Here is a 27378-nt window from a genome sequence, read left to right on the forward strand (position 1 = left end):
AGAGCTCCACCGACAAGAGCGCAGCTCTTAAATAGGATAGATAGATAGATAGACTAACCAACTTTACTATGAAATTTGATATATACGTACTATATATAATAGAGAAGGTTACAGAATACTTTTTATCCCGGTTTTTTTTTGATGGGTGAAAATGGTATAGTAACCCCGCCTGCGCTAACGGGATACGCTGGCGGAGCACCAGTGAAGGGTGATAGATGAGAATGAAAACAGGCCAGTTAGCCCATCATGATGAATTCATCAGGAATTAACCATGATAGTTTCCAGGGGGAACCGCGTGGAGGTCGACCTGGCTGAGTATATTGCTAGCAATGGGATTCTCAGTCTCCATTACTGACAATCCCTTTCCCCCTTTTTTATGCCGGTTAGTATTTATTCCGGTCACGCTGATGATGTCGCGGGTAAAAAGCTAGTTCTTCTATAAATAGGTACTTTAGGGACATTAAGATTAAGCGCATTCACGGGGCTATTTGTCGTATGCGCCCAACCGTCCCGTATGCATGCTATGCGCGTCGACACGGGGAAATTATCATATAAACAGCGTTGGTACAAGCCATTGCGTCTCTAAACGTTTTATGGGGGAATATTTATAAATGCAAAACGTACCTTAAACGGTTATCAAGCGTAGTTTGCAAGCTTGGACTGGAGGTGAGAAGAGGTGGATGTGGCAAATTTTAATTTGTTTATTGTAGAGGTAATTCGAAAAAAGTTCTAGAAAAAAAAAAAGGTTTTACGGATATAGATAATTGAAGATTAACCCTTAATTGAGGTATTTAAAGTGTATATAAAATATGTTATTTTACCATGTAATTTTTATATCAAAAATCTCTTTAAAGCGACTATTGTTTTTTTTTTCACTTAAGCAATAATTATATTTATCTATATTTTATTTAAAACTACATACTTGTGATATACAGTGATCTGTATGTGTCATTCATTATTTTTTTTTAATGTTGAAGGGACTCGCAATTGTTCACGAGCTCAACTGATGGATGATGTGATGATGTTGTCTACAGGAGATTTAGTTTATTCACTTTTGCCCTAAATTGCTTAAAATCGTCATAGTCGTAGAATACTGACGGATCTGATATTACATATAAAGATCCGTCAGTATTCTACGACTATGACGAATATATAATCCAAAAACATTCGTTGTAAGAAAATACAGAAAGTGTATACATAATACATAAATTAACTATGAAACTGTAGAATCCGTAGGATGGTGGAAAATTTCAGTAGTGAAAGATTGCCCCAATATGATGATATATATATATATATATATATATATATATATATATATATATATATATATATATATATATATATATATATATACACTAAACCTACTTTATTAAACGCCATTTTCACCGCCACATCCATAGTTATTTCTTACCAATTCAGATGTACTGGGTCGACTTTTTACATGCCACGACACTTGTAGGTATTTTAATTGATATGTCTCCGCTGTCCAGCCCATACTCAGTGGAACGGGGCTTGGTCGTTTGAAAGTGGCCAAGTAGTAGCTATAATTTATATGTATATAATATATTTTAGTTCTTATGTTTATTAGAATTTTGTTGTTTACGTGTTATAAGGGCATGGAGTAATTTGAAAACAAAATAAGTTCCGGTATAATTTTTAAAATATACAAAAATTTTGGGTTTTGTTCAACATGAAAACATTTAGTTAATTTCATTTAAAAGCTAAATAACTGAATCGATTTTGATAAAATTTCTACGGATTAATCTGTACGTGTATTGTTTGAGATAAAAGAAATCTGTTTACAAATGACGGAGTTCTGAGGTGCAAACCTAAAAAATACAATAGAATTAAGGACCTACTTCTTTTTTAAAGTCGGTTGAGATTAACCATCATTAGATAGAGCGATTCAAGAGTTGTACTGTTTATATTGTATATACATATCTAATGATGAAAATCGAATTTAAATCCATTGCAGGAGTTTAAGAGGTCTTGGCGTACAGACAGCAGGAAGCCAGTTTGTTTTATACTATGCAGAGTTAGAGACAGTAAAACTGGAAACGTTTTTTTTTAAATAAGAAATGAGTTTGATGGTATGAAATGAAATAAGTTTATTTGCATTAAACAGCCTTAAAATTTGCCACTAATTGAATTGCCTTGAATAATGTAAGCATTGCCCGTATGGTCCCGGCATAGAATAGGCCACTACTTCCTATCCCGTGGGAGTTGTAAGAAGCTATTAAGGGAGTTAATAGTGGAGAGATGGGCAGCAGCGTCTTAAAACATATCTAAAGCCTGAGTGCGCTTGCAAATCCGCCTGCCAAGTGTGACAATGTGAGCACGTGTGAGCACCAGAGGGAGACTTTGTACAAAAGTCGATTGCTTGGCTACCTCTGTTCCATTCGTGTTTCAACCGTGAAGCAGTTGTGTTTGCATAGCTGTGTTTCGGTTTGAAGGGTGGGATATGGCGTGAATTTACAGGGTACAGAGGAATAACACCTGAGTCCTCAGGAATAGCAACGCATGGGAGGTGTCTGTCAGTATACTCTGTTATGTCCATGGTACTGCCCGTGTCTATAGGCGACGGTTACCACTTTCCATCAGGTGGGCCGTCAGCTTGTTTGCCATTCAAAGTTGTATGAAAAAAAAACGTAAATATATTTATTATTGCCACCTTCAAATTTTCTTAGTGACGCGACGTGACACGGGCGTACAAATTCTTGCGTACCGAGGAATTCATCGCCCAGCTGTTGTCATTTTAATTGATATGTCTTCTGTTCAAGGGAAATGTGACTTGGCAACATATTTGCAGTTTGACGTTCGTTATTATGCCATGACGACTATTTCTCATCAGCTTGAATAATATGTTATTTTTTATTGATAATAATTATATTTTTTTAAATTTTTTTGTCTTTATTTCAGGCGTTAACTGTACACTGTTGGACATAAGCCTTCCGTATAAGAGGAGTTTTGCCAGTAGTTGCCATGCTTGGTAGGCGGGTTGGCAACCGCAGTTAGGGTTTTAGAAATGTTTTAAGTGGGACGCTGTTGCCTTATCCTCCTAAATTGCCGATCCTTACTAAAACTTTTGTAACGTAACTCAAGATGTAAAAAATGCTATAAAGTATCTATTGTCGCGTGCGCTGCGAAAACTATTGGTGATAGAACAAAAGTACGTTCTACAATATTGAAGAAAATATCAATAGCTACAAAAAACTTCTTGATACTATATGTCTAAACATTATCGTTATGTCACAATAACCACTTTTTAAAATGTTGTAAAAATGTCCATCCGTGCGAAGCCTACATAACAACAAATCTAAAAACACGCAAACGTTCCTCGGTATGTTATTACAGTAATTATATTAATAAAGTTGCAAGTACTATGTAATACTTACTACCAATAAAACTCCATAAAAAGCCATAGACAGGAGACCCATTAAACTGCATGAAACCCATAAAAATAGTGTTAATTTCCGTCAGCCGCTCTTGGTATATATCCACTCGTAATTATAATTTAAAATTTTCCGACCGACTGACATATGTAATGGCTTCAGAGGGCAGATGACAACGCTTGGAGAATTTTTATGTCCCCATATCCCATGTTCCATGCCTACTCGATCCCTTACAATGTTAAAACGTTAGTAAACGTACACACTCAACACTTCGTTTTATATATAAAGCAACAAGAGTCATTTTTGAATACATCGCGAATTTATGTATGAATTTCTTATATTTGCTTATGGGCCGACTACAAATTTTTGTTTTGCTCTCACAAAAAAGGTAATAGGATCTTATCGCGTACAATTTAAGGTTGATAATACAATGATTTTTAGAAATGTAACTGCCCAACATTTTCAACGTGGACAATGTCTAACATGTAAAAACAAACATAATTGCTATTATAGATGTGTGTCTATTTATTTCACACTCGATTGCTCAGTAATTTCTCAGTTGGTTCTTTCGCGGTGACATTTTTATTGTTATGAATTGTCCGGAATTCAGTTTTTGTTCAGCTATTAGACTAAAATAAGGTACAAACTTAGAAACGTGTTTGTACATTTACTTTTTTGTACCTATTTGTACTTTTAACATATGAATTACATACAATTCTCATTAAGATTGTGTCTTATAACAAAAAAATGCCTGAAATTGTAGTGGTTATTTTGTTTAAAAACTAAATCTGAACCGATTTTGATAATCTGAGCTAAAAGTATATTCTTTCAGAGAAAAAAAGAATATTCCAAATCGGATTATAATCATCAGACAAACACAAATATGTACAACCAAATTAAGAATCTTCTACTTTTTGAAGTCGATTGAAAACAGTAATTATTAGTTTTTACCTGAGTGAGACTTTGTACAAAAGTCGTTTCCGGACCTCTGTTCCATTCGTGTTTCTACCGTGAAGCAGTTGTCGACTGTGTGTGTGTATGTGTGTGTCGTTTGAACTGGAGGTTTTGACCTGATCAATGGCAACCAGTATCCGAAACAGTATACTCTGTTATGTACATGGTGCTGCTCATGTCTATAGGCGACGATTTCCATCAGGTGGGCCGAGCTTGTCACATGATACAGCATGGGGTTTTTCAAAAGGGGGTAAAGAGATTTCTTCAGGGTCGGCAACGGACGCGTAATACCTCTGGTATTGCTGGTGTTCATAGGCTACGGTAACCATTTACCATTAGGTGGGCCGTATGCTTGTTTGCCACCTCAGCGGTATAAAAAAAAGCTTGTTTGGCATTCTAAGTTGTATAAAAAAAATAGTAATTGTACCTACAGGTTTAAAAAAAAAACACTAGATGGAATCAGTAGGTACTGCTGTTGATTTCAAATTTTGATACATATTGGGAATAAAATTTTTATTAATGCGATAATTTGAAATCATCACAATAAAGTTTGTTTGTTTGTCACAACTTGCTTTTCACACGAACTATGTCATGTAAATATTGAAAATTATGTTTCATCGTCATCACCATATCAGCCTTTCACTGTCCACTGCTGAACATAGTCCTTACTTGTTAATAGGCAGATTGGCTGCAGTTAGGCTTTAGAGATATTTCAGGAACAGGGACGCTGTTGCCCATCACCTCTTTAGTGTTAGGATACCCTCGGGAAAGATATGGGTGGCCTATTCGGACCACAGGGCATTTCATGTTTTGACATGCGACGCATCAGATATTAATGACTACCGCCGCCCGTGATCACCCATAACACCAACGGCATTGCAGGTGTGCTGCCGGCCTTTTAAAAAGGAATATTCACTTTTCTTGAAGGTTATGTTGTCGTATCGATAAATTATTAAATTATTACGAAATTACGTATATTATAATACTATTATTATCAACTTATTAAGTAAAAAAAAAAAAAAGAGTTCAAATTTTTTATAATCCAAGATTTAATTTTCTTGTTATTTTTAAATAGTTTAAAAAACAGTTGTATTTTAATCACAAAAACTGGAAATAAAAATTAAATTCTCTCAATAAAAAATCAGATAAAAATAACTAATTAAATAAATACTATTAATATATGACACATTTATAATTCTTGTAACACTAAATTACCGAATACGATCAGAGAACGAGATAATTTAGTACATACAAAATTCCTCAATACATAGATTTCCCTTCCAGAGACTCATATATTTAGTAAGATCAGTTATTTTGTTTAAAAACTAAACCGCTGAACCGATTTTGATAAAAATTCTATGGTACTGAGCTAAAAGTATATTCTTTCAGAGAAAAAAAGAATATTCCAAATCGGATTATAACTGACGGAGTTATGGTAACAGACAAACACAAATATGTACAACCAAATTAAGCTATTTTAGTCGATTGAAAACAGTAATTATTAGTTTTTACCTGATGAGACTTTGTACAAAAGTCGTTTGCAACTGTTCCATTTTTTCTACCGTGAAGCATAATTGAACTGTGTGTGTGTGCATGTGTGTGTCGGCTTTGAAGGGTGGGATATAGCATGGATTTACAGGGTAGAGAGGAATAATACCTGAGTCCTCAGTAATGGCAAATGGGGGGTCAATTAAAACTGATGATATATCTGTTATAGGCGACGGTTACATCCATCAGGTGGGCCGTCAGCTTGTCACGACGGACAGCATGGGGTTTTTCAAAAGGGGGGTAAAGAGATTTCTTCAGGTCGGCAACGGACGCGTAATACCTCTGGTATTGCTGGTGTTCATAGCGTCATTTACCATTAGGTCGTATGCTTGTTTTCAGCGGTATAAAAAAGCTTGTTTGGCATTCTAATGTAAAAAAAATAGGACTACAGGTTTAAAAAAAAAAACACTAGATGGAATCAGTAGGTACTGCTGTTGATTTCAAATTTTGATACATATTGGGAATAAAATTTTTATTAATGCGATAATTTGAAATCATCACAATAAAGTTTGTTTGTTTGTCACAACTTGCTTTTCACACGAACTCTTATTTATATTTGTTGGTATATTTTTGTTTATTGTTACCATGTTGTTCCCACGATTGGCAACCGCAGTTAGGCTTTAGAGATATTTGACGGGACGCCCCCCCCCCTTTAGTGCAGTCCAGTAAAGGGGCAAGTTTTAATATACAACAAGATGCGCCCAATCTTGAGGGGCTGAAGCGCTTACGACATTACATTTTTATCCACTTTTCTAATGCCATACAGTCCTCGGCACGTTTTAACCTATTACCTTAACTTGGGTGGTATAACTACCGCTTACTAACGAGTTCAAATTTAAATTTATAATCCAAGTATCTAATTACCTATTTTTTTTTTATCTCCAGATAAAAATAACTAATTAAATAAATACTATTAATATATGACACATTTATAATTCTTGTAACACTAAATTACCGAATACCTCTAACCTCACACAATCTTAGACGCAACTGTTCTCGATACGACTAATCATGCCACCCCCTAATACGCCATTTTGTAACAGCGTCCATCTTGAATTTGAAATTTTGACATAATGACAGTATTCTGCAGTGTAGTCCTATTATTTGATACCCATATTGTGGTGGTTGTGGAAAAATATATACCTAGTCCGCCATATTGGAACGGCGTCCATCTTGAATTTTAAATTTTGACATAATCATCGTGTTTTACTAGTGTAGCCCTTTCATTTGATACCCATATTGTTTGGGGGTTAAGGAAAAATATGTAATCCGCCATTTTGTATCGGCGGCCATCTTAGATTTATAATGTTATTGATTTTATTATATTGTATTGTCATCTAAATTAAATGTGTGTACCAAATTTCAGATCAATCTGACAACGGGAAGGTGCTTAAATTCCAATTTCTAATTTTGACCCAAATAAATAAATACCGTACGGGTCGAGCTAAATAAAACCGTTTAAAAATGCTATAAAGTATCTTTTGTCGCGTGCGCTGCGAAAACTATTGGTGATAGAACAAAAGTATGTTCTACAATATTGAAGAAAATATCAATAGCTACAAAAAACTTCTTGATACTATATGTCTAAACATTATCGTTATGTCACAATAACCACTTTTTAAAATGTTGTAAAAATGTCCATCCATGCGAAGCCTACATAACAACAAATCTAAAAACACGCAAACGTTCCTCGGTATGTTATTACAGTAATTATATTAATAAAGTTGCAAGTACTATGTAATACTTACTACCAATAAAACTCCATAAAAAGCCATAGACAGGAGACCCATTAAACTGCATGAAACCCATAAAAATAGTGTTAATTTCCGTCAGCCGCTCTTGGTATATATCCACTCGTAATTATAATTTAAAATTTTCCTACCGACTGACATATGTAATGGCTTCAGAGGGCAGATGACAACGCTTGGAGAATTTTTATGTCCCCATATCCCATGTTCCATGCCTACTCGATCCCTTACAATGTTAAAACTTTAGTAAACGTACACTCAACACTTCATTTTATATGTAAAGCAACAAGAGTCATTTTTGAATACATCGCGAATTTATGTATGAATTTCTTATATTTGCTTATGGGCATCACTAAAATTTTTGTTTTGCTCTCACAAAAAAGGTAATAGGATCTTATCGCGTACAATTTAAGGTTGATAATACAATGATTTTTAGAAATGTAACTGCCCAACAGAGGTTTTCAACGTGGACAATGTCTAACATGTAAAAACAAACATAATTGCTATTATAGATGTGTGTCTATTTATTTCACACTCGATTGCTCAGTAATTTCTCAGTTGGTTCTTTCGCGGTGACATTTTTATTGTTATGAATTGTCCGGAATTCAGTTTTTGTTCAGCTATTAGACGGCGTATGTTGAAGTATGTAAGGTACAATGTTTTCGTACTTAGAAACGTGTTTGTACATTTACTTTTTTGTACCTATTTGTACTTTTAACATATAAATTACATACAATTCTCATTAAGATTGTGTCTTATAACAAAAAAATGCCTGAAATTGTAGTAACATCAGTTATTTTGTTTAAAAACTAAACCGCTGAACCGATTTTGATAAAAATTCTATGGTACTGAGCTAAAAGTATATTCTTTCAGAGAAAAAAAGAATATTCCAAATCGGATTATAACTGACGGAGTTATAAGGTAACAGACAAACACAAATATGTACAACCAAATTAAGAATCTTCTACTTTTTGAAGTCGATTGAAAACAGTAATTATTAGTTTTTACCTGAGTGAGACTTTGTACAAAAGTCGTTTGCTTGGGTACCTCTGTTCCATTCGTGTTTCTACCGTGAAGCAGTTGTGTTTGCATGACTGTGTGTGTGTGCATGTGTGTGTCGGTTTGAAGGGTGGGATATAGCAGTGGATTTACAGGGTAGAGAGGAATAATACCTGAGTCCTCAGTAATGGCAACGCATGGGGGGTATCATGAGCGAAACAGTATACTCTGTTATGTACATGGTGCTGCTCATGTCTATAGGCGACGGTTACCAATTTCCATCAGGTGGGCCGTCAGCTTGTCACAGCCCAAGAGCCTACAGCATGGGGTTTTTCAAAAGGGGGGTAAAGAGATTTCTTCAGGGTCGGCAACGGACGCGTAATACCTCTGGTATTGCTGGTGTTCATAGGCTACGGTAACCATTTACCATTAGGTGGGCCGTATGCTTGTTTGCCACCTCAGTGGTATAAAGAAAAAGCTTGTTTGGCATTCTAAGTTGTATAAAAAAATAGCAATTGTACCTACAGGTTTAAAAAAAACACTAGATGGAATCAGTAGGTACTGCTGTTGATTCCAAATTTTGATACATATTGGGAATAAAATTTTTATTAATGCGATAATTTGAAATCATCACAATAAAGTTTGTTTGTTTGTCACAACTTGCTTTTCACACAAACTATGTCATGTAAATATTGAAAATTATGTTTCATCGTCATCACCATATCAGCCTTTCACTGTCCACTGCTGAACATAAGTCTCCCCCTTGGGGGGGTTTTGCTAGTAGTTAACGCTTGGCAGGCAGATTGGCAACCGCAGTTAGGCTTTAGAGATATTTCAGGAACAGGGACGCTGTTGCCCATCATTCGCCCTCTTTAGTGACTTCTTAGGATACCCACGGGAAAGATATGGGTGGCCTATTCTATGCCGGGACCACAGGGCTTAATTTTTTTACACAGGGGGTAAACGAGCATGCGACGCACCTGATGGTAAGTGACTACCGCCGCCCGTGATCACCCATAACACCAACGGCATTGCAGGTGTGCTGCCGGCCTTTTAAAAAGGAATATGCACTTTTCTTGAAGGTTATGTTGTCGTATCGATAAATTATTAAATTATTACGAAATTACGTATATTATAATTACTATTATTATCAACTTATCTAAGTAAAAAAAAAAAAACAGAGTTCAAATTTAAATTTATAATCCAAGATTTAATCTTTGGCTAAAGTGGTTATTTTTAAATAGTTTAAAAAACAGTTGTATTTTAATCACAAAAACTGGAAATAAAAATTAAATTCTCTCAATAAAAAATCAGATAAAAATAACTAATTAAATAAATACTATTAATATATGACACATTTATAATTCTTGTAACACTAAATTACCGAATACGATTAGAGAACGAGATAAAGTTAAAGGTACATACAAAATTATGGCTACCGAGGCACATACAGACCGATAGATTTCCGCTCTATCGATCTCATTATGCCGAGATGATATCATTGTGAATTCTCTCACCGTAAACATTAAAATGTTTGTGAGTTTGTCATGTAATTCGATACATAGTCGTACGTATCGTTTCAAATAGCAGGTGTACTTAGACATAGAGTTCAGACGATAACATAAATTCATTTTAATGTTGTAAATTATCATCGAAACCTAACTGCGGTTACTAGGGGGGAAAGGGATTGTTAGTAATGGAGACTGAGAATCCCAATAACCAATGCTAGCAATATACCCAACCAGGTCGACCTCCTCGCGGTTCCCCCTGGAAACTACATATATACATACATATCTGTCATTCCTGTCTCCCATTAGGGTAGGCAGAAACAATGGAACGCCAAATGCTTCGATTCAAACAAACCTCCCGGAAACTATCATGGTTAATTCCTGATGAATCCATCATAATGGGCTAACTGGCCTGTTTTCATTCTCATCTATCGCCCTTCACTGGTGCTCCGCCAGCGTATCCCGTTAGCGCAAGCGGAGTTATCGTTACCATACCATTTTCACCCATAAAACAAAAACTGCGGTTGCTAATTCACCTGCGAAGCGCGTCATCTATTGTCAATCCCCCCACCTCTTCCCTTGTGAATGTGACTATGAATGTAAAAAAGACTCTATTTTCCGCGCTTAGCCTCTCATTTGGGCCGCTGTGCGTGTGAGTCGTGGCTAGTACAGCCAACTTAGCTCCGCCCAGAAGCGCAGAAGCTTCCTGGGTTCTTCACAGGCCTCACGGAGCGACCTCACCGTTCCGAGGATTTCTAAACGTTGATGGGCCACAGCCTCACATTCCAGGATTACGTGAGCAGCCGTTTTTTCGGCGACATCCCTTCCCTTATGGGAAGGTCTATGTTCAGCAGTGGACAGTTAACTAAGAGAGTTAACACATGCTTCACGACAGAAGAACGAGTAGGACAGTGGAACCTAAGCTGGCGACATTTGTATAGTCTCTCTCTCTGGTTGTCTACATTTCACTGATTCGAAACAGATATAAGCTTATTAATAGTGAATTATGCAAAGAATTACTACAATGTTGAGTGTACAATTTGTCGTACACCAGTGTCCGGTGTGTCTCAACTACGGTAACAAACGAGTATTGATAGTAATCGACTGGCTTAGCGCGTAAATATCGACTCAGATTGTATCGATAACGCTGGCACTCGGCGTTTATACGTGTTTTATGTTCGAGTTTGGATCTCGATAATGTAACGATTTATAGTCGAGTGCTGCTAGTTGGGATTATATGGCTACTTGAGATGTTTTGGGTCAAAGAATATGTTGATAAGATGGGTTAAAGGCGTGCATTTTAATGCCAATCATTTCTGTATTGCATGAAATCCATTTCAAATTAAATATATGACCATAATATAGTAATATAAAGTAACCTTTAGTAGCACAGTTGAGTTGGGTGTATAATTTTTTTTTACTGACATGTCACCTTGACTCAATAGCCACCTGATGGTAAATAATTATGAAATCTATCTGTATGGCTCATTGGTACAGCTCAAGATTACTTCTAATTTGTGGCCCACACTAAGCTAGCTTATATAAACACTTTTTCATGTTTCTCTTGAAAGAATTGAAGTTAGACTTGGCAGGAAGGGTATAAAAGAAGGGTATAAAAGTGTATTCTGATGACAATGTTGCTGATTTTTATAGGTGACGTTTATTACTATTCATCAGGTAGGCTACAAGCTGGTTTGCCATTTCTATTTACATAAAAGTAACTAAATTAACTAAATAAAACTAAAGTTCCATTCTAACTATCTTGATGTGTGGCGAATGAATTTTGAAAAAATGCTCGGTAGAAGCTATCTTCTACCGAGCATTTTTCAAGGCACTTTCTTCCACACACAGCCACGCTTTAGAATCAACTTCCAACAGCAGTATTTCTGAACAGATACAATATCATAATCTTCAAGAAAAGAGTAAGAAAAGAGAGCTTTCCTTTTCGAAAGGCTGGCAACACACATGCAATGCCTCTAATGTAGCAAATGATTATAGGCGGCGGTAGACACTTACCATCAGCTGTTTTATAAAAAAACAAACATTAAAAATGACCTATCTGCGAATACAAAATGTAGGTAATATTTACTCTTTGACACAGGCCGGTTGAAAAATTTGTCTGTTAAGATTGTCGAATAGAAATAGACGTCTGATATATGACGCTGTGATGTCTGTAAACAGTGTTTAAGTAGAGATTTATGAATAACCACTAGATGTAGCCGACTCACTGAATGAAAACATCGTAACACACATGTATGTACATTGGAAGTTACGACCACTAAACATTTAGTTTTATAGACGAATTGTATGAAAATTTATTACGAAACACGAAATACCTCTGTTTCGTAAATAAATGTAATGATGCGCTTGTTTTATATGTATTATATGCATGTATTAAGGATTAACTTTTCGTTCGTTATTTCGTATACGTGAATTTCTGAAGCAGGGAAACTAATGAAATCATGATGGGTTAACTGACCTGCCTTTCCATCTATCACTGGCCTCTAGGGTGGAAAGGGATTGTTAGTAATGCGGACTATCAGTTCCATTGCTAGCAATATACCCTATCAGGTGGGGGGAGAAGGACTGTTAATAATGGGGATCAGTAGCCCCATTGCTAGCAATACACCCTATCAGGTCGACCTCCTCGCGGTTCCCACTGGAAACTATTGTGTTCTATACCAAGTGAATTCGTCACCATAGGCTAACTGACCTGCCTTTTCATCCTCACCTATCATCCCTCACTGGTGCCCCGCCAGCGTATACCGTCAGCGCAGGTAGGGTCTCTACCTCCATTATCATCCATTAAAATGTGTATTCATCAATCACTGACCTGTTTTCATCCTCACCTATCATCTGTCACTGGTGTCTCGCCAGTGTATAGTGATAGCGTAGAGTTACCATTCCATTATTATCTATAAAAACATATACGAGTATGTTATTACTAGCTGATCCCGTAAACGTTGTTTTACCACTTATTGCGAAATATAAAAATCGTGATTAAAAGACATTTGTAAAACATAGAAAATTTGGTATGTATTTTTCCTGAATTATAATAAAATAAAAATAAAAAAAATTGTCGAAAAAAAAAAAAAAAATTATAGTGATAGAGGGATATAAAAAAAAGAGTTAGCCGATTCTCTATTATCACACTTTAAAAACATATATGTTATATATTTTTGAGTAAAATCAAGTCCTATTTAGTTAAAAAATATTGTCCAATGAAAGTATTTGATAAATATATGGAATCACGATTGCTTTGTTTGCGTTTGCGTACATTTTTATATAGGTTCAACTGTTTTGACTTGTTGTAAAATAAAACGTGCTTCGGTTTCTGTGTTTACAATGAATCTTCAATACAATGTATGCTACATTACACGTTTAGGTTATCAAAAATAACGGATTGTTTTGAATGAAAATGCGCTCAATTGATAGATGACCTTATTGATTGGCCACGTTCTTATTGATTTATTCGAGATTATTTAAAATATATGTGTGTAAAAAAATATGGAATTTACAATTGTCGATATTTTTTTACACAGAGTACGTGTATGAATGTAAAGAACAAAAAAGAAGAAAAGTAATATAAAATCGGTATAAAAATTTATCACCTTTATTGAAAGTAGTTTGTTAGATAGATACATCATGCTACCTTTCTTACAGGGTAGGCAGAGAGAATCAGCCCTCTGTCTTTCTTTGCAACTTATTATTTATGTAGTAATTGAACTGCAGCAACCGTGAACTGTCCACTGATGGACACAGTCTCCCCCATTAGGGGCGGGGGGAGGGGGGGGGGGGGTAGCAATAGTTGTACGCCTGGCAGGCGAGTTGGCAATCGCGGTTTGGCGACTCGAACATAAGCTCTTAGTCGCCTTTTATGACACCTATGGAAATGGAAGGGGTGGCCTATTCTATGCCAGGACCTACATGGCTATGTACCTACCTCTATGTATAGTTAGTAAACTAGTTAATTAACTCCCCTTGATAGGGGAGGCCTATGTTTAGCGGTGGACAGTTAATGGCTGACGTGGTGATAATAATTATAATACCCAGTTAACTCAATGTGAACTATTGTTGTAATTGTTTGTTTTTGTAATAAATAAGTTTACAGCAGTAAACTTTTGGAGGAAAAAATAGATATGTATTTCTTAATTATATGTATATATATTGTTATTTTTTTTAATAAATAAATTCTCTTGAGACACCACTATAAAATTTGTTCAAACATGTTCAAGCAGTTTAAAGCTGGTTTAATTTCTGTTTGTACATTTAGGGTTATCTTTATGTATCAATAATGACCTAGAGCTATTTAATATATTTATTTCTTCAGTAAGGTCAATGAAAATAGGGTATAAATTTTACTTTTAAGATTTCTTTGAATAATAAATAATCAAGTTATAAAATAAACTGATTTGGTATTTTCGAATTTTTTTATGCAACTTAGAATAGCAAACAAGTTGACAGCCTTAATGGAAAACAGTAACAGTCGCCTATAAACATGAATAGTAAGTACCATGGACATAACAGAGTACACTGTCTCGCCCATGATACCCTTCAAAACAAATTTATCATTCTGTCCATAAAAATAGAGTTGTTATAACTAACGTTTTTTTCATAGTACTATTATTGTTTTTTTTTTTTTTTTATTTGACAAATGTATCCAATAAAAGTCTTATCATAAATTTTTCAAAATTTATTGAACCTTCACGTTGAATGAAATATTTCGCTTCATACGTTTTGCTTTTAATTTTAATTTTATATTTTCCTTCACTTCAAAGATTTGAATAACAACGATAAAAGCTTACGGTCGTCTATCAAAAGTCCATTACATTAAAACGTTGTGTGATGTGACGCGTCTGTTTGTCTGTATGTCATTTGTAAATGTCCGCAAGGCGCCACCTGTCAATCCCATTGGAACGGGCACCCGCGCCTGTGAAATCTCTGACGAATTGTTTAAACATGAAATAAATTGAGAGCGAGTTACAAGTGACGTGTGTAATAAATATTTTAATTAAATATATTTTCGCTTAAATCGTTTTAATAACCGAGATAGAATTAAACTCGCAAATGACGTAATAGTTGCTAATCTTATTTTTTATAACACAAGGGGCGAACGAGCATGCGGCTCACCTGATGGTTTTTTTATGCAACTTAGAATAGCAAACAAGCTGCAGGCCCACTTAATAGAAAGTGGTAACCGTCACCTATAGACATGAGTAGTATCATGGACATAATAGAGTATACTGTTTTGTCATTGATAACCCCCATGCATTGCCATTCCTGAGGATTCGGGTGTTATTACAGTAAATTCACGCCATATCCCACCCTTCAAACCGAACCACAGCCATGCAAACACAACTGCTTCACGGTTGAAACACGAATGGCACAGAGGTGCCCAAGCAAACGATTTTTGTACAAAGTCTCCTTCTGGTAGATGATGGTAAGTGACTACCTTCGCCCATGATCACCCACTACACCAGAGGCATTGCAAGTGTGCTGCCGGCCTTTTAAAACGGAGTATGCTCTTTTCTTGAAGGCTACGATGTCGTATCGGTTTGGAAATACTGCTGCTGGAAGTTGATTCCAAAGGGTGGTTGTGCGTGGAAGAAAGTGCCTGTAGATATGGATATGGCGTGAATTTACTGGGTACAGAGGAATAACACTTTCCATGGCAACGCATGGTGGGTATCATGGTCGAAACAGCTATATTATGTCCATGGTACTGTTGTACATGGACATTCAAAAAAAAAAGCTTGTTTGCCATTCTAAGTTGTTTTTTTTTTATTGTTAGAGAGGCAAAAGTAAACCATTTGACTGCCCACCTGTTAGGAAGCAGTTGCCGTTGTACATGATAACTTGTGATATAATGGAGGTAGTTGGTACGTAGCTGGCCTTCTTCTTCCATCCGAATCTTCTTTTCATTCAAAAGTTGCTTGGAAGAGAATATTTTTTGAAATAATGCCGTCAATTGTTTTTCTCTGTGATACATTTATTGGAGAGGGATATTTTTTTAGTGGATGATATTGGAATGGAGTCCTCCACTCGCGCTAACGATATACACTGGCAGGACACCAGTGAGGAATGAAAGGTGAGGATGAAAGAAGGTCTGTTAGCTCATTGTGATGAATTCACTTGGAACTGGACACGATGATTTCTAGAGGGGATTATGGGGAGGTCCACCTGGTTGGGTACATTGCTAGCAATGGGGCTCTTAATCTTCATTACTAACAATCCCTTCCCCCTACCCACTTTGGAGAGGGAGGGGGGTGTCCAACAGACAGTCGTCTGGATTTATTTAATGGGTGAAATAAATAGGATACATTAGATTTATTGCTAGTCATCTGGTTGCTTTTTTTAATAGATGATAATGGAATGGTAACCCCACCTGCGCTGACGGTATATGTTAGCGGGACACCAATGAGGGATGATAGGTGTGAATAAAAAAGCAGGTCTGTTGAAAAATGAAAACACCTGGATTTTAGCACGATGGTTTCCAGAGGGACCACGTGGAGGTCTACCCGACGTATATTGCAAGCAATGTGACTGATAAACCGCTTTATTAACAATCCCTTTCACCCTGCAATGCAGCCTCATTGCGGGGGGGGGGGCATACCTATTAATTCCTTTCGCTCCAAAAATCATCTGGTACTCAGTCCACGATCAGGAGCAGAGCTTTCAGCAACAGGCAAAAACATGTCCAAGTGCACCTTATCTAACTGGTACACTGGGTACTGTATGTATGTTTGTATATGATAGTGTCTATATAATAAAGCGCCACCGACCCTTTGTCTTTTTCTCAATGTCCTCTACCCAAGAGTTGTCTGGAAGAGATTGCCTTTTGTCTCACTTCTCATTAATATTTACTGTATTTATTATTTTTATTAAACGGTTTTATTTAGCTCGACCTGTACGGTATTTATTTATTTGGGTCAAAATTAGAAATTGGAATTTAAGCACCTTCCCGTTGTCAGATTGATCTGAAATTTGGTACACACATTTAATTTAGATGACAATACAATATAATAAAATCAATAACATTATAAATCTAAGATGGCCACCGATACAAAATGGCGGATTACATATTTTTCCTTAACCCCCGCAATATGGGTATCAAATGAAAGGGCTACACTAGTAAAACATGATGATTATATCAAAATTTAAAATTCAAGATGGACGCCGTTCCAATATGGCGGACTAGGTACATATTTTTTCACAACCACCACAATATGGGTATCAAATAATAGGACTATACTGAGACACCCAGACACTAGACACTCGGACACTAGACACTCAGACGCTAGACCCTCAGACACTAGACACTCAGACACCCAGACCCTAGACACACAGACACTAGACACTCGGATACAAGACACTCAGAAACTAGACACTCGGACACTAGACACTCAGACACTAGACACTCGACACTCGACACTCGACACTCAGACACTAAACACCAGACACTAGACACTCAGACACTCGACACTCAGACACTAGACACTAGACACTCGACACTCGACACTAGACACTCGACACTCGACACTCGACATTCGACACTCGACACTCGACACTCGACACTCGACACTCGACACTCGACACTCAGACACTAAACACTAGACACTAGTCACTAGGCACTCAGACACTCGACACTCAGACACTAGACACTCGACACTCGACACTCGACACTCGACACTCAGATACTAAACACTAGACACTAGACACTCCGACACTCGGATACAAGACACTCAGACACTTTTTTTTTTTTTTTTTTTTTTCCAGTTGGAGGTAGTTGCGCGAACACTATTCAAAACTGCTCCAAGTTAAATTTTGCTTTAAAAATAGATTAAGACCTCAAAATTGTAACTTTATGAAATTATCTAAGCTATAAATAACACACTTCACTTGCCGGAAAAAAACTTTCGCTTTTACTTCTACTATAATTACAAGAATGCCGATGGAAAACCTGAGCTTACAAGAAACCAGAGAGGAATTCTCCAAAAGGATGCAGGAGTTCGAGGGACGACTACAGAAGGCAACCCTTTCGAGCCCCGGGGCAGCGAACATCGCTTCTGACTTCGCTGTCTTTAAACAGATGACACTGGAGAGTCTGCAGTCTTTGCAACACCAAGTTGACTTGCTGGCTAAGGAAGTTGATTTGCAGGAAATGCGTAGCCGACGGAAAATTTTGTTGCTTCATGGCGTCTCAGAGAGTGATCAAGAGGACGTCGTCTCGTTGGTATGTGGTGTTGTTGGTGATCAAATGAAATTGGAGTTTTCAACGGAACATATTAGCCGGTGTCACAGGATGGGACGTATAACAACTAGTAAGAAAGCACGTCCACTTTTGGTGAAATTTCGTGATATCAATATTCGCGACAGGATCTGGTCCAATAAAACAAAATTGAAAGGCACCAATATTTCCTTATCTGAGTTTTTGACAAAAACTAGGCATGATACATTTATAGCGGCCAGACAACGCTTTGGTGTCAGAAAGTGTTAGACGCGTGATGGGTTCATTCACGTCCTCGGATCCGGCGGAGTGCGGCACCGTATCAGTAGCATGGCTGAACTGGGTAGGATTGTGGTACCAGAACCCCAAAAACCAGTTCCAGTTGCGGCAAAAACAGATATCGGCGTCAGCAGAACGAAACGAGTTCAAGCAACCAGGAAATAAGTGTTAATAAGAGATATTTCATTTTTGCGGGTCGGTGAGTGAGTTTGTAGTCCTTACATTAATAGCATTACCCATTTTTTTTTATTTTTATTTATTTCAATCAAATAATCAGTAATCATATAATAATCAGTAATCATATACTTTTACCCACTATTTACTATTAATAATTAAGCAGTGATGGCACAGACTTATAAAAAAAAAGGGGGTACCCCGTGATTTAAATTTTTAAACAAGGTAAGTTGATTATCTTATTCTACCTTACATATTCTGAATCTATAAATGTCAATTGTCAGCTATCAGATAATATCTTATTATCTTAGATATATAACTTTACAATTTATGCACAGATAATATATTGTGAAACTCGTAAAAAATTGTATAGTCTGTCTTTAAATTTTGAATAGATAAATCGCTTATTTACATTTACTTATTTATGCTCATTATTATATCGGCACAGACGATATCGATATTGATTGACAAGCTTAGAAGGAAATGCCGAGTACTATATATATGTTTATGTATGTGTGTGTATATGTATGTATGTGTGTGTGTATGTATGTGTGTGTGTATATATATATATGTATATGTATATATGTATATGTGTGTATGTGTATATATGTGTATGTATGTATATATATGTGTGTGTGTGTGTGTGTATGTATATATGTGTATGTATGTATGTATATATATATATATATATGTGTGTGTGTGTGTGTGTATATATGTATATATATTTTAATTTTTAATTATTAACTATGTAATAGTATGAAGAATGCCGTTATTTTTTTTTATACTGTATGTATGTATGTGTATATGTATGTGTATGTATGTGTGTATGTGTATGCATGTATGTGTGTGTGTATGTATATATATATATATATGTATATATGTGTGTGTGTATGTGTATATATATAGATATTGGTTTTATTTTTCATTTTATAGTACTCTTATAATAATTATTATTTCTAACCTATAAATCGAATCGTCCACGCAAATACAGCTGTAGCTGTTATAATTTATTTTCTGTCCGTTTCTCTAAGTTATAGTTGCTAAAAATGTGATTGTACAGTTACTATATTATTGTTACTTTCTTTTATTTTATTAATTTTTTCTTAATTTTTAAACGGATAGATACCCCTAAGTATTGACGGACTCACTCACCGAATCTAGGTACAGGTCATTAAGTGAAATTGTAATTATTAGTTTTCTTTCCTAACAACCGGCAGGTGGAGTACTAATGTACTTGACGTACTCATAATATTCACAATATTTTAAATTTTGTATATATCTATATATATATATATATATATTTTTATTATATTTATTGTATTTATATTTTTGTATTATATACTATTTTTTAGGATTTTTTTTTTAAAGTATGCTCAATCTGTTTTGCAGTAGTGACGCGGACTCGGATAATGATGACTACTTCTCTGTTTCTACACACGATTCATCCTGTAACACCAACAACAGTTTCTCCAGTTTGCCATGTCTATCGGATTCTTTGGCTGGGCTGTTCACATAGCTAACAATTTCAACATTATCCACATTAACGCCCAAAGTATTCCGGCACATTACTCTGATACGATTACTACTCTTGATCAACACAACATCCACGCTATATTAGTCTCCGAATCTTGGTTAAAACCATGCCTCTCTTCTACTTCTTATTCCCTCCCGGGGTTTCAACTTATTCGAAATGATCGAACTAGCAGTGGTGGTGGTGGTGTAGCTATTTACCTTCGTACTCAATTTACTTACTCTGTGGTCAATATATCTGCACAGCCACCTCCAAACAATGCTGGTGAACATCTTTTTATTGAAGTCTCCCTCTCCCATACAAAATTACTACTCGGAGTCTACTATAGTCCTTCCATGCGCATTGATTATTTCTCGTCCTTTGAAAAAATTCTTGAAAATCTTACTCCTTCCTATAATCACACAATCATAATGGGCGATTTTAATACTTGTCTCCCAAAGAATGATACACGTGCTTCCACTCTTATTTCAACTGTAAAAGCTTGCAATTTAAATATACTCCCGTTATCTGCGACACACCATTTTCCCAATGCTACACCTTCACTTCTCGATTTAATTATAATCTCATCCCCACAAAATGTTGTGAAGCATGGTCAGTGTGCAGCGGACTCCTTTTCTTATCATGATTTGATTTATCTATCTTACAAAATTCGTCCCCCAAATGCAAAACGCAAAACTCTTTTCCAGCGTAGTTTTGGCAGTATGAACGTGGAGGGACTGCGCAATGATGCGAAAGCAATAGATTGGACACCTGTTAGAGAGGCAATGTCCGTGGATGAACAGGTTGTACAATTTAACAAATTGATTACTCAATTATACGATGTGCATGCACCCATCAAAGCTATCAAAATTAAGCACGCACCTGCTCCATGGATTAATGATAAAATTAGGACATTGATGCATGGAAGGGATGCCGCAAAAGCTCGTTACAAGTATCGTCCCAGTGTTGAAAATAAGGCTAAGTATCTCAAACATCGGAATCGCTGCAATAGAGTGTGTAGGGATGCACAACGACGCTACATTCATGACTCGATCTCAGAGCGTGATCCCGGTAAAGTTTGGAAATTTCTCAAGTCATTAGGAGTTGGCAAGATCCATCAGGATAGCATATCTTCTAATTTAGATGTTAACTCTCTTAACCAGCACTTTTCAACATCTCCTGTTATTGATGTTAATAATAAAACTAAAACATTATCAGATCTTTCCTCGCTTCCAACTCCAGACTATTCACCATTTGTTTTTAATCAATTTACAGAGTGTGACGTTAAGAAGAGCATTATTTCTATAACGTCTGATGCAGTAGGTAGCGATTGCATCAGTCGTAAGATGATCATTCCGATTCTTGATGAAATATTGTCTATAATTTGCTTTATCCTAAACCGCTCCATTGAAACTTGTACCTTTCCAAAGTGTTGGAAAGAAGCACAAATTCTCCCCATTCCAAAAAAGAACAATCCTCATTCTTTCTCTGATTTGCGACCTATCTCAATCCTACCATTCCTTTCTAAAGTGCTTGAACGCCTTATTCATACTCAATTGACAAAATTTTTTACTGAAAACAACCTATTGAACCCTTATCAGTCTGGCTACCGACCCGGTCATAGCACAGTAACAGCACTAGTCAAGATTACTGATGATATTCGATCGGGTATGGAACACGGCCAACTGACCATTCTCACGCTCCTAGATTTTAGCAATGCGTTCAATACCGTCGACTTTGATATCCTGCTGGAACTGTTACGCTCTCTTAACGTATCTCCGCCTGTAGTTGAATGGATTCGTGACTACTTGTTTGGACGCCGGCAGCGAGTACGAATAGGTGATACATATTCATCTTGGTGCGATACGTTTGCTGGCGTTCCGCAAGGTGGCGTCTTGTCTCCTCTCCTTTTTTCAGTTCTTATTGACTCAATATCTGACCAACTAACTTCTCTCTACCATCTATATGCAGACGATTTACAAATTTATACTCAGGCCTCTATAGATAATTTAAAGGATGCTATCGCTTTAACAAACAAGGATCTTAAACATATAAGTGATTGGAGTAAGGCTTTTGGACTGAAAATAAATCCTTCCAAGTCTCAGGCAGTTCTAGTAGGTAGTTCTAAGTTAATACAAAAGGTCGATCATTCAACACTGGCACCTATAAATTTTGGTAATGTGGCTATCCCCTTCAGTGCATCAGTGAAAGATCTAGGTATAATTATAGATAGTTCCCTTACTTGGCGGCCACAAATAGAATCTGTCAGCAGGAAAGTTTTCGGATCTGTATGCTCACTTCGTAGACTGCGTAATTTCCTTCCTACTGCTACCAAAATTGCGCTATATATATTCTTGATTATGCCGATACTTGTTATCTGGATCTTACGGAAGACCAGCTTAACAAACTTGAGCGTCTTCAAAATGTTTTTATCAGGTTTATTTTCGGTCTTAGAAAATATGATCACATTTCCGAGTTTCGCACTAAGCTCAAGTGGCTTCCTATTCGTTTTCGCCGGAATACTCATATTCTTTCACTGCTCCACAATGCCCTTTTCAACTCTTCTTCCCCTCACTATCTGAAGGAGCGGTTTGAATTCTTGCATACCGTCAATTCTTTTAATCTTAGGTCTTCTGAGGGCCTTCAGCTGAAGATTCCGGTACATTTCTCTAATTTTTATGACAAATCATTTACGGTGCAAGCTGTACGGCTTTGGAATGCTTTACCAGTTTCCTTATGAAATATAAAATGTACGGCTGGTTTTAAAGCAAAACTGAAGAACTATTATTTGAGCAAGTTGTCATCTTCTTAATATGTTTATATGTCTGGTTAGCATACTTATTACTTGCATACTTTTCGTGAACAGTATTTATATATTTTTATGTATTTGTGTAGGCGTTTATGTCCATGTATGTATATGTATTTGTATGTGTATGGTATGTATATGTATATATATGTATATATGTGTATATGTATATATATATATATATATATATATATATATATGTGTGTGTATATATATATATATATATATATATATTTATATTATTATATGTATCACATCTCCCATATTTAGAACTAACAAAATTTTTCATCGTGCCTCCCACCAAACTGTTTATAATTACTCCTCTCCATCCAAAGGTTGCCTGGAAGAGATCGCTCTTAGCGATAAGGTCGCCCATTGTTTTCTCATTGTGATTATTTCTTGTAATTATTTATATTTATAATAAGTTTACTATTGTAATCTTTTGGAGGAAACAATAAAGAGTATCTATCTATCTATCTATCAGACACTAGACTCACAGACACTTGACACTCAGACACCCAGACACTAGACACTCAGACACTAGACACTCGACACTAGACACTCGAAACTCGACACTCGACACTCGACATTTGACACTCGACACTCGACACTCGACACTCGACACTCGACAGTCGACAGTCGACAGTCGACACTCGACACTCGACACTCGACACTCGACACTCGACACTCGACACTCGACACTCGACACTCGACACTCGACACTCGACACTTAGACACTCAGACACCCAGACACTCAGACACTAGACACTCGGATACAAGACACTCAGACACTAGACTCTCAGACATTTGACACTCAGACACCCAGACGTTAGACACTCAGACACTAGACACTCGACACTCGACATTCGACACTTGACACTCGACGCTTGACACTCGACACTTAGACACTAGACACTCAGACACCCAGACACTAGACACTCAGACACTAGTCACTCGGATACAAGACAAGACACTAGACTCTCAGACACTTGACACTCAGACACCCAGACACTAGACACTCTGACACTAGACACTCGACACTCGACACTCGACACTCGACACTTGACACTCGACACTCGACACTCGACACTCAGACACTAGACACTCAGACACTCGACACTAGACACTCAGACACTCAGACACTCAGACACTCAGACACTCAGACACTCAGGCACTCAGACACTAGACACTTAGACACTAGACACTCAGACACTAGACAATCAGATACCCAGACACTAGACATACAGACACTAGACATACAGACACTAGACACTCGGATACAAGACACTCAGACACCCAGACACCCAGACACTAGACACTCGGACACTCGACACTCGACACTCGACACTCAGACACTAAACACTAGACACACATCTCACCAGATGGATGGTGATGATGTGGTCTTAGACGAAGCTTGTGGACCCGAGAATAGCCTATTCACAATTGCTTTAAATTAGTTGTGATTATTAAACGGTTTTATTTAGCTCGACCCGTACGGTATTTATTTATTTGGGTCAAAATTAGAAATTGGAATTTAAGCACCTTCCCGTTGTCAGATTGATCTGAAATTTGGTACACACATTTAATTTAGATAACAATACAATATAATAAAATCAATAACATTATAAATTTAAGATGGCCGCCGATACAAAATGGCGGATTACATATTTTTCCTTAACCCCCGCAATATGGGTATCAAATAATAGGACTACACTGCAGAATACTGTCATTATGTCAAAATTTCAAATTCAAGATGGACGCTGTTACAAAATGGCGTATTAGGTGGGGGCATGATTAGTCGTATCGAGAACAGTTGCGTCTAAGATTGTGTGACGTTAGAGGGGCAAATAAAAAAAATAGGTAATTAGATACCTCGTTAGTAAGCGGTAGTTATACCACCCAAGTTAAGGTAATAGGTTAAAACGTGCCGAGAACTGTATGGCATTAGGGTGGATAAAAATGTAATGTCGTAAGCGCTTCCTCCTCAAGATTGGGCGCATCTTGTTGTATATTAAGCCTTGCCCCTTTACTGGACTGCGGGGGGGGGGGGGTCGACCGTCAAAATGCCCCTTAATTGTGGGAACAACATGGTAACAATAAACAAAAAATACCAATAAATATAAATAAGACTGGAGGCTTACCATCAGTACTTGAAATATTTGTAGGTGCAAAAGTAATGTAGCGGTCCAACATTGACGTTACAAAAGGATTGGTAAATGACGCTATAGGCCACATTACAGACATTTTTTGGCCTCAGTTCCGTCGAACCCAAATGTACGAAACAGATATATCATCAGTTTTAATTGACTTTGGCACAGACGGCATGCATAAAGCCATACATATCAATTATGGTACGGCTGAAAAAAGGATGTTGCCCTTAGTTTTGTCATGGGCATTCACCGTCCATAAAATGCAGGGCAGCACCGTCGACCATGCAGTAGTATATTTGGGCTCAAAATGGTTTGAGGAAGGACAAGCATACGTGGCTCTAAGTCGAGTCAAGTCTCTGGAAGGGCTATGTATTGAGGAATTAGATTGTACTAAATTATCAGGTAAGAAACCATGTAATAATGATGCACTGAATGAATTAAATAGAATGAGGAATATTCGGTAAACAATTTCACTAAATACTAAAAACAAGAAAATAAAAATCGGTAAAAAAACTTTTAAGTTAAACGGTTTTATTTTATGTGCACTGAAAACTACAAAATAAATAAATAGTTACTTACCTATCAACCTACGTAGGTGATCTCGGTCATTAATATCTCTGATGGTAGTGGTTGTCATAACATGAACCATGTCAGCGGCCGAAAGGCAGTTCATGAGAGAACACTAACACCAGGGTTTGCTTGGTAGGTAAACTAAGCAGCCCACACTATAACAAGTAGGTATTTTGACCTTCTAGTTCATAAATATTTTAGTACTAGGCAGAATAACTTTTAGGCATATTAGACTAAAATAAAAACGTGGGGCCCCTCTGAAATCATATCTATAGCAGAGCATATCTTATACTTTGGTAGATCATGAGCTCGGCGTTCGCTGATGAAGCCGTAACGGCTGGTTATTGATGGTCAAAACCTCCAGTTACGATTATATATATATATATACCGCTAGGATGATATATATGATTATATATATATATATATATATATATATACGTTTTTATTTTATATATATATATATATATATATATATATATATATAGTTTACCTACCAAGCAAACCCTGGTGTTAGTGTTCTCTTATGAACTGCCTTTCGGCCGCTGACATGGTTCATGTTATGACAACCACTACCATCAGAGATATTAATGACCGAGATCACCTACGTAGGTTGATAGGTAAGTAACTATTTATTTATTTTGTAGTTTTCAGTGCACATAAAATAAAACCGTTTAACTTAAAAGTTTTTTTACCGATTTTTATTTTACTTGGTGCAATAAAGTGTAAAATAAATAAATAATAAATAATGTAAAATCATGGGAGGAACAATGACAGATATCTATCGATAAATAAAGATATAAAAACTTGTTTTTACAATAACACGAAAATATTTGTAATAAATAGAAAGAAATAACAAGAACTCGGTTTAAGAGCAGATGCCGAGTTGTAAGGGGTGCGCTGCGCAGTGAAAACATCAAAGATCTCTGAGCAAAACAAAACAAAACGCACCACAAAACCCCCATATAGTGCGGTTACAAAGCCATCAGCGCCTCGTATGTTTACGATTATCGTAAAAGAGGGCATATTTCGTCAACACGCTGCCACTTCCAAGGTATAAAAATATAGAATAAAGATCGATCGTGTGCAGACAGGTCACATGTCTTTGTGAGAATAATAACGTAATGAAGTCTTTATTTACAGTTATCATATAATTAAGATTGTTTAAAAAAAACTGACTTCAATTGTAGTAAAAAAAGTGATTTTGTTTTTAAAAATAAACTACTGAATCGATTTTGATGAAACTTTATATAATAATAATATTTGTATATATAATTGTTATAGAAGAGAAAAAGAAAAGGAGAAGTCCACATCGATAGGATTTTTATTGTTTCAAAGTTTCGTCAACAATGTTATTTTTTTTTATATATATATATATATATATATATATATATATATATATATATATATATATATATATATATAATTATAAATATTAAAATAATAGAGAATAGAAGAGACAAAATGCTGGGCCGTGTTATACGACATGACGATTTTTTTAAGGGCATAGTAGAAG

The 27378-nt window shown here is 36.3% G+C and overlaps 1 protein-coding gene across 1 annotated transcript; it reads left to right on the forward strand.

Annotated features, from left to right (window-relative positions):
- Positions 1 to 18121: 18121 nt before the first annotated feature.
- Positions 18122 to 19266, forward strand: LOC128201231 (uncharacterized). Its single transcript, XM_052897574.1, has one exon. The coding sequence runs from the start codon at positions 18149 to 18151 to the stop codon at positions 18644 to 18646; it is 498 nt and encodes a 165-aa protein (XP_052753534.1). The 5' UTR covers positions 18122 to 18148; the 3' UTR covers positions 18647 to 19266.
- The last annotated feature ends 8112 nt before the right edge of the window (positions 19267 to 27378 follow it).

Source organism: Galleria mellonella, unplaced genomic scaffold (assembly GCF_026898425.1).
Source record: "Galleria mellonella isolate WM207_F2 unplaced genomic scaffold, CSIRO_AGI_GalMel_v1 utg37, whole genome shotgun sequence".
NCBI classification, from domain to species: domain Eukaryota; kingdom Metazoa; phylum Arthropoda; class Insecta; order Lepidoptera; family Pyralidae; genus Galleria; species Galleria mellonella.

Bases quoted from the DNA above. Each gene is read 5' to 3' on its own strand.
- LOC128201231 (XM_052897574.1), top strand. From the start codon at position 18,149: ATGCAGGAGTTCGAGGGACGACTACAGAAGGCAACCCTTTCGAGCCCC.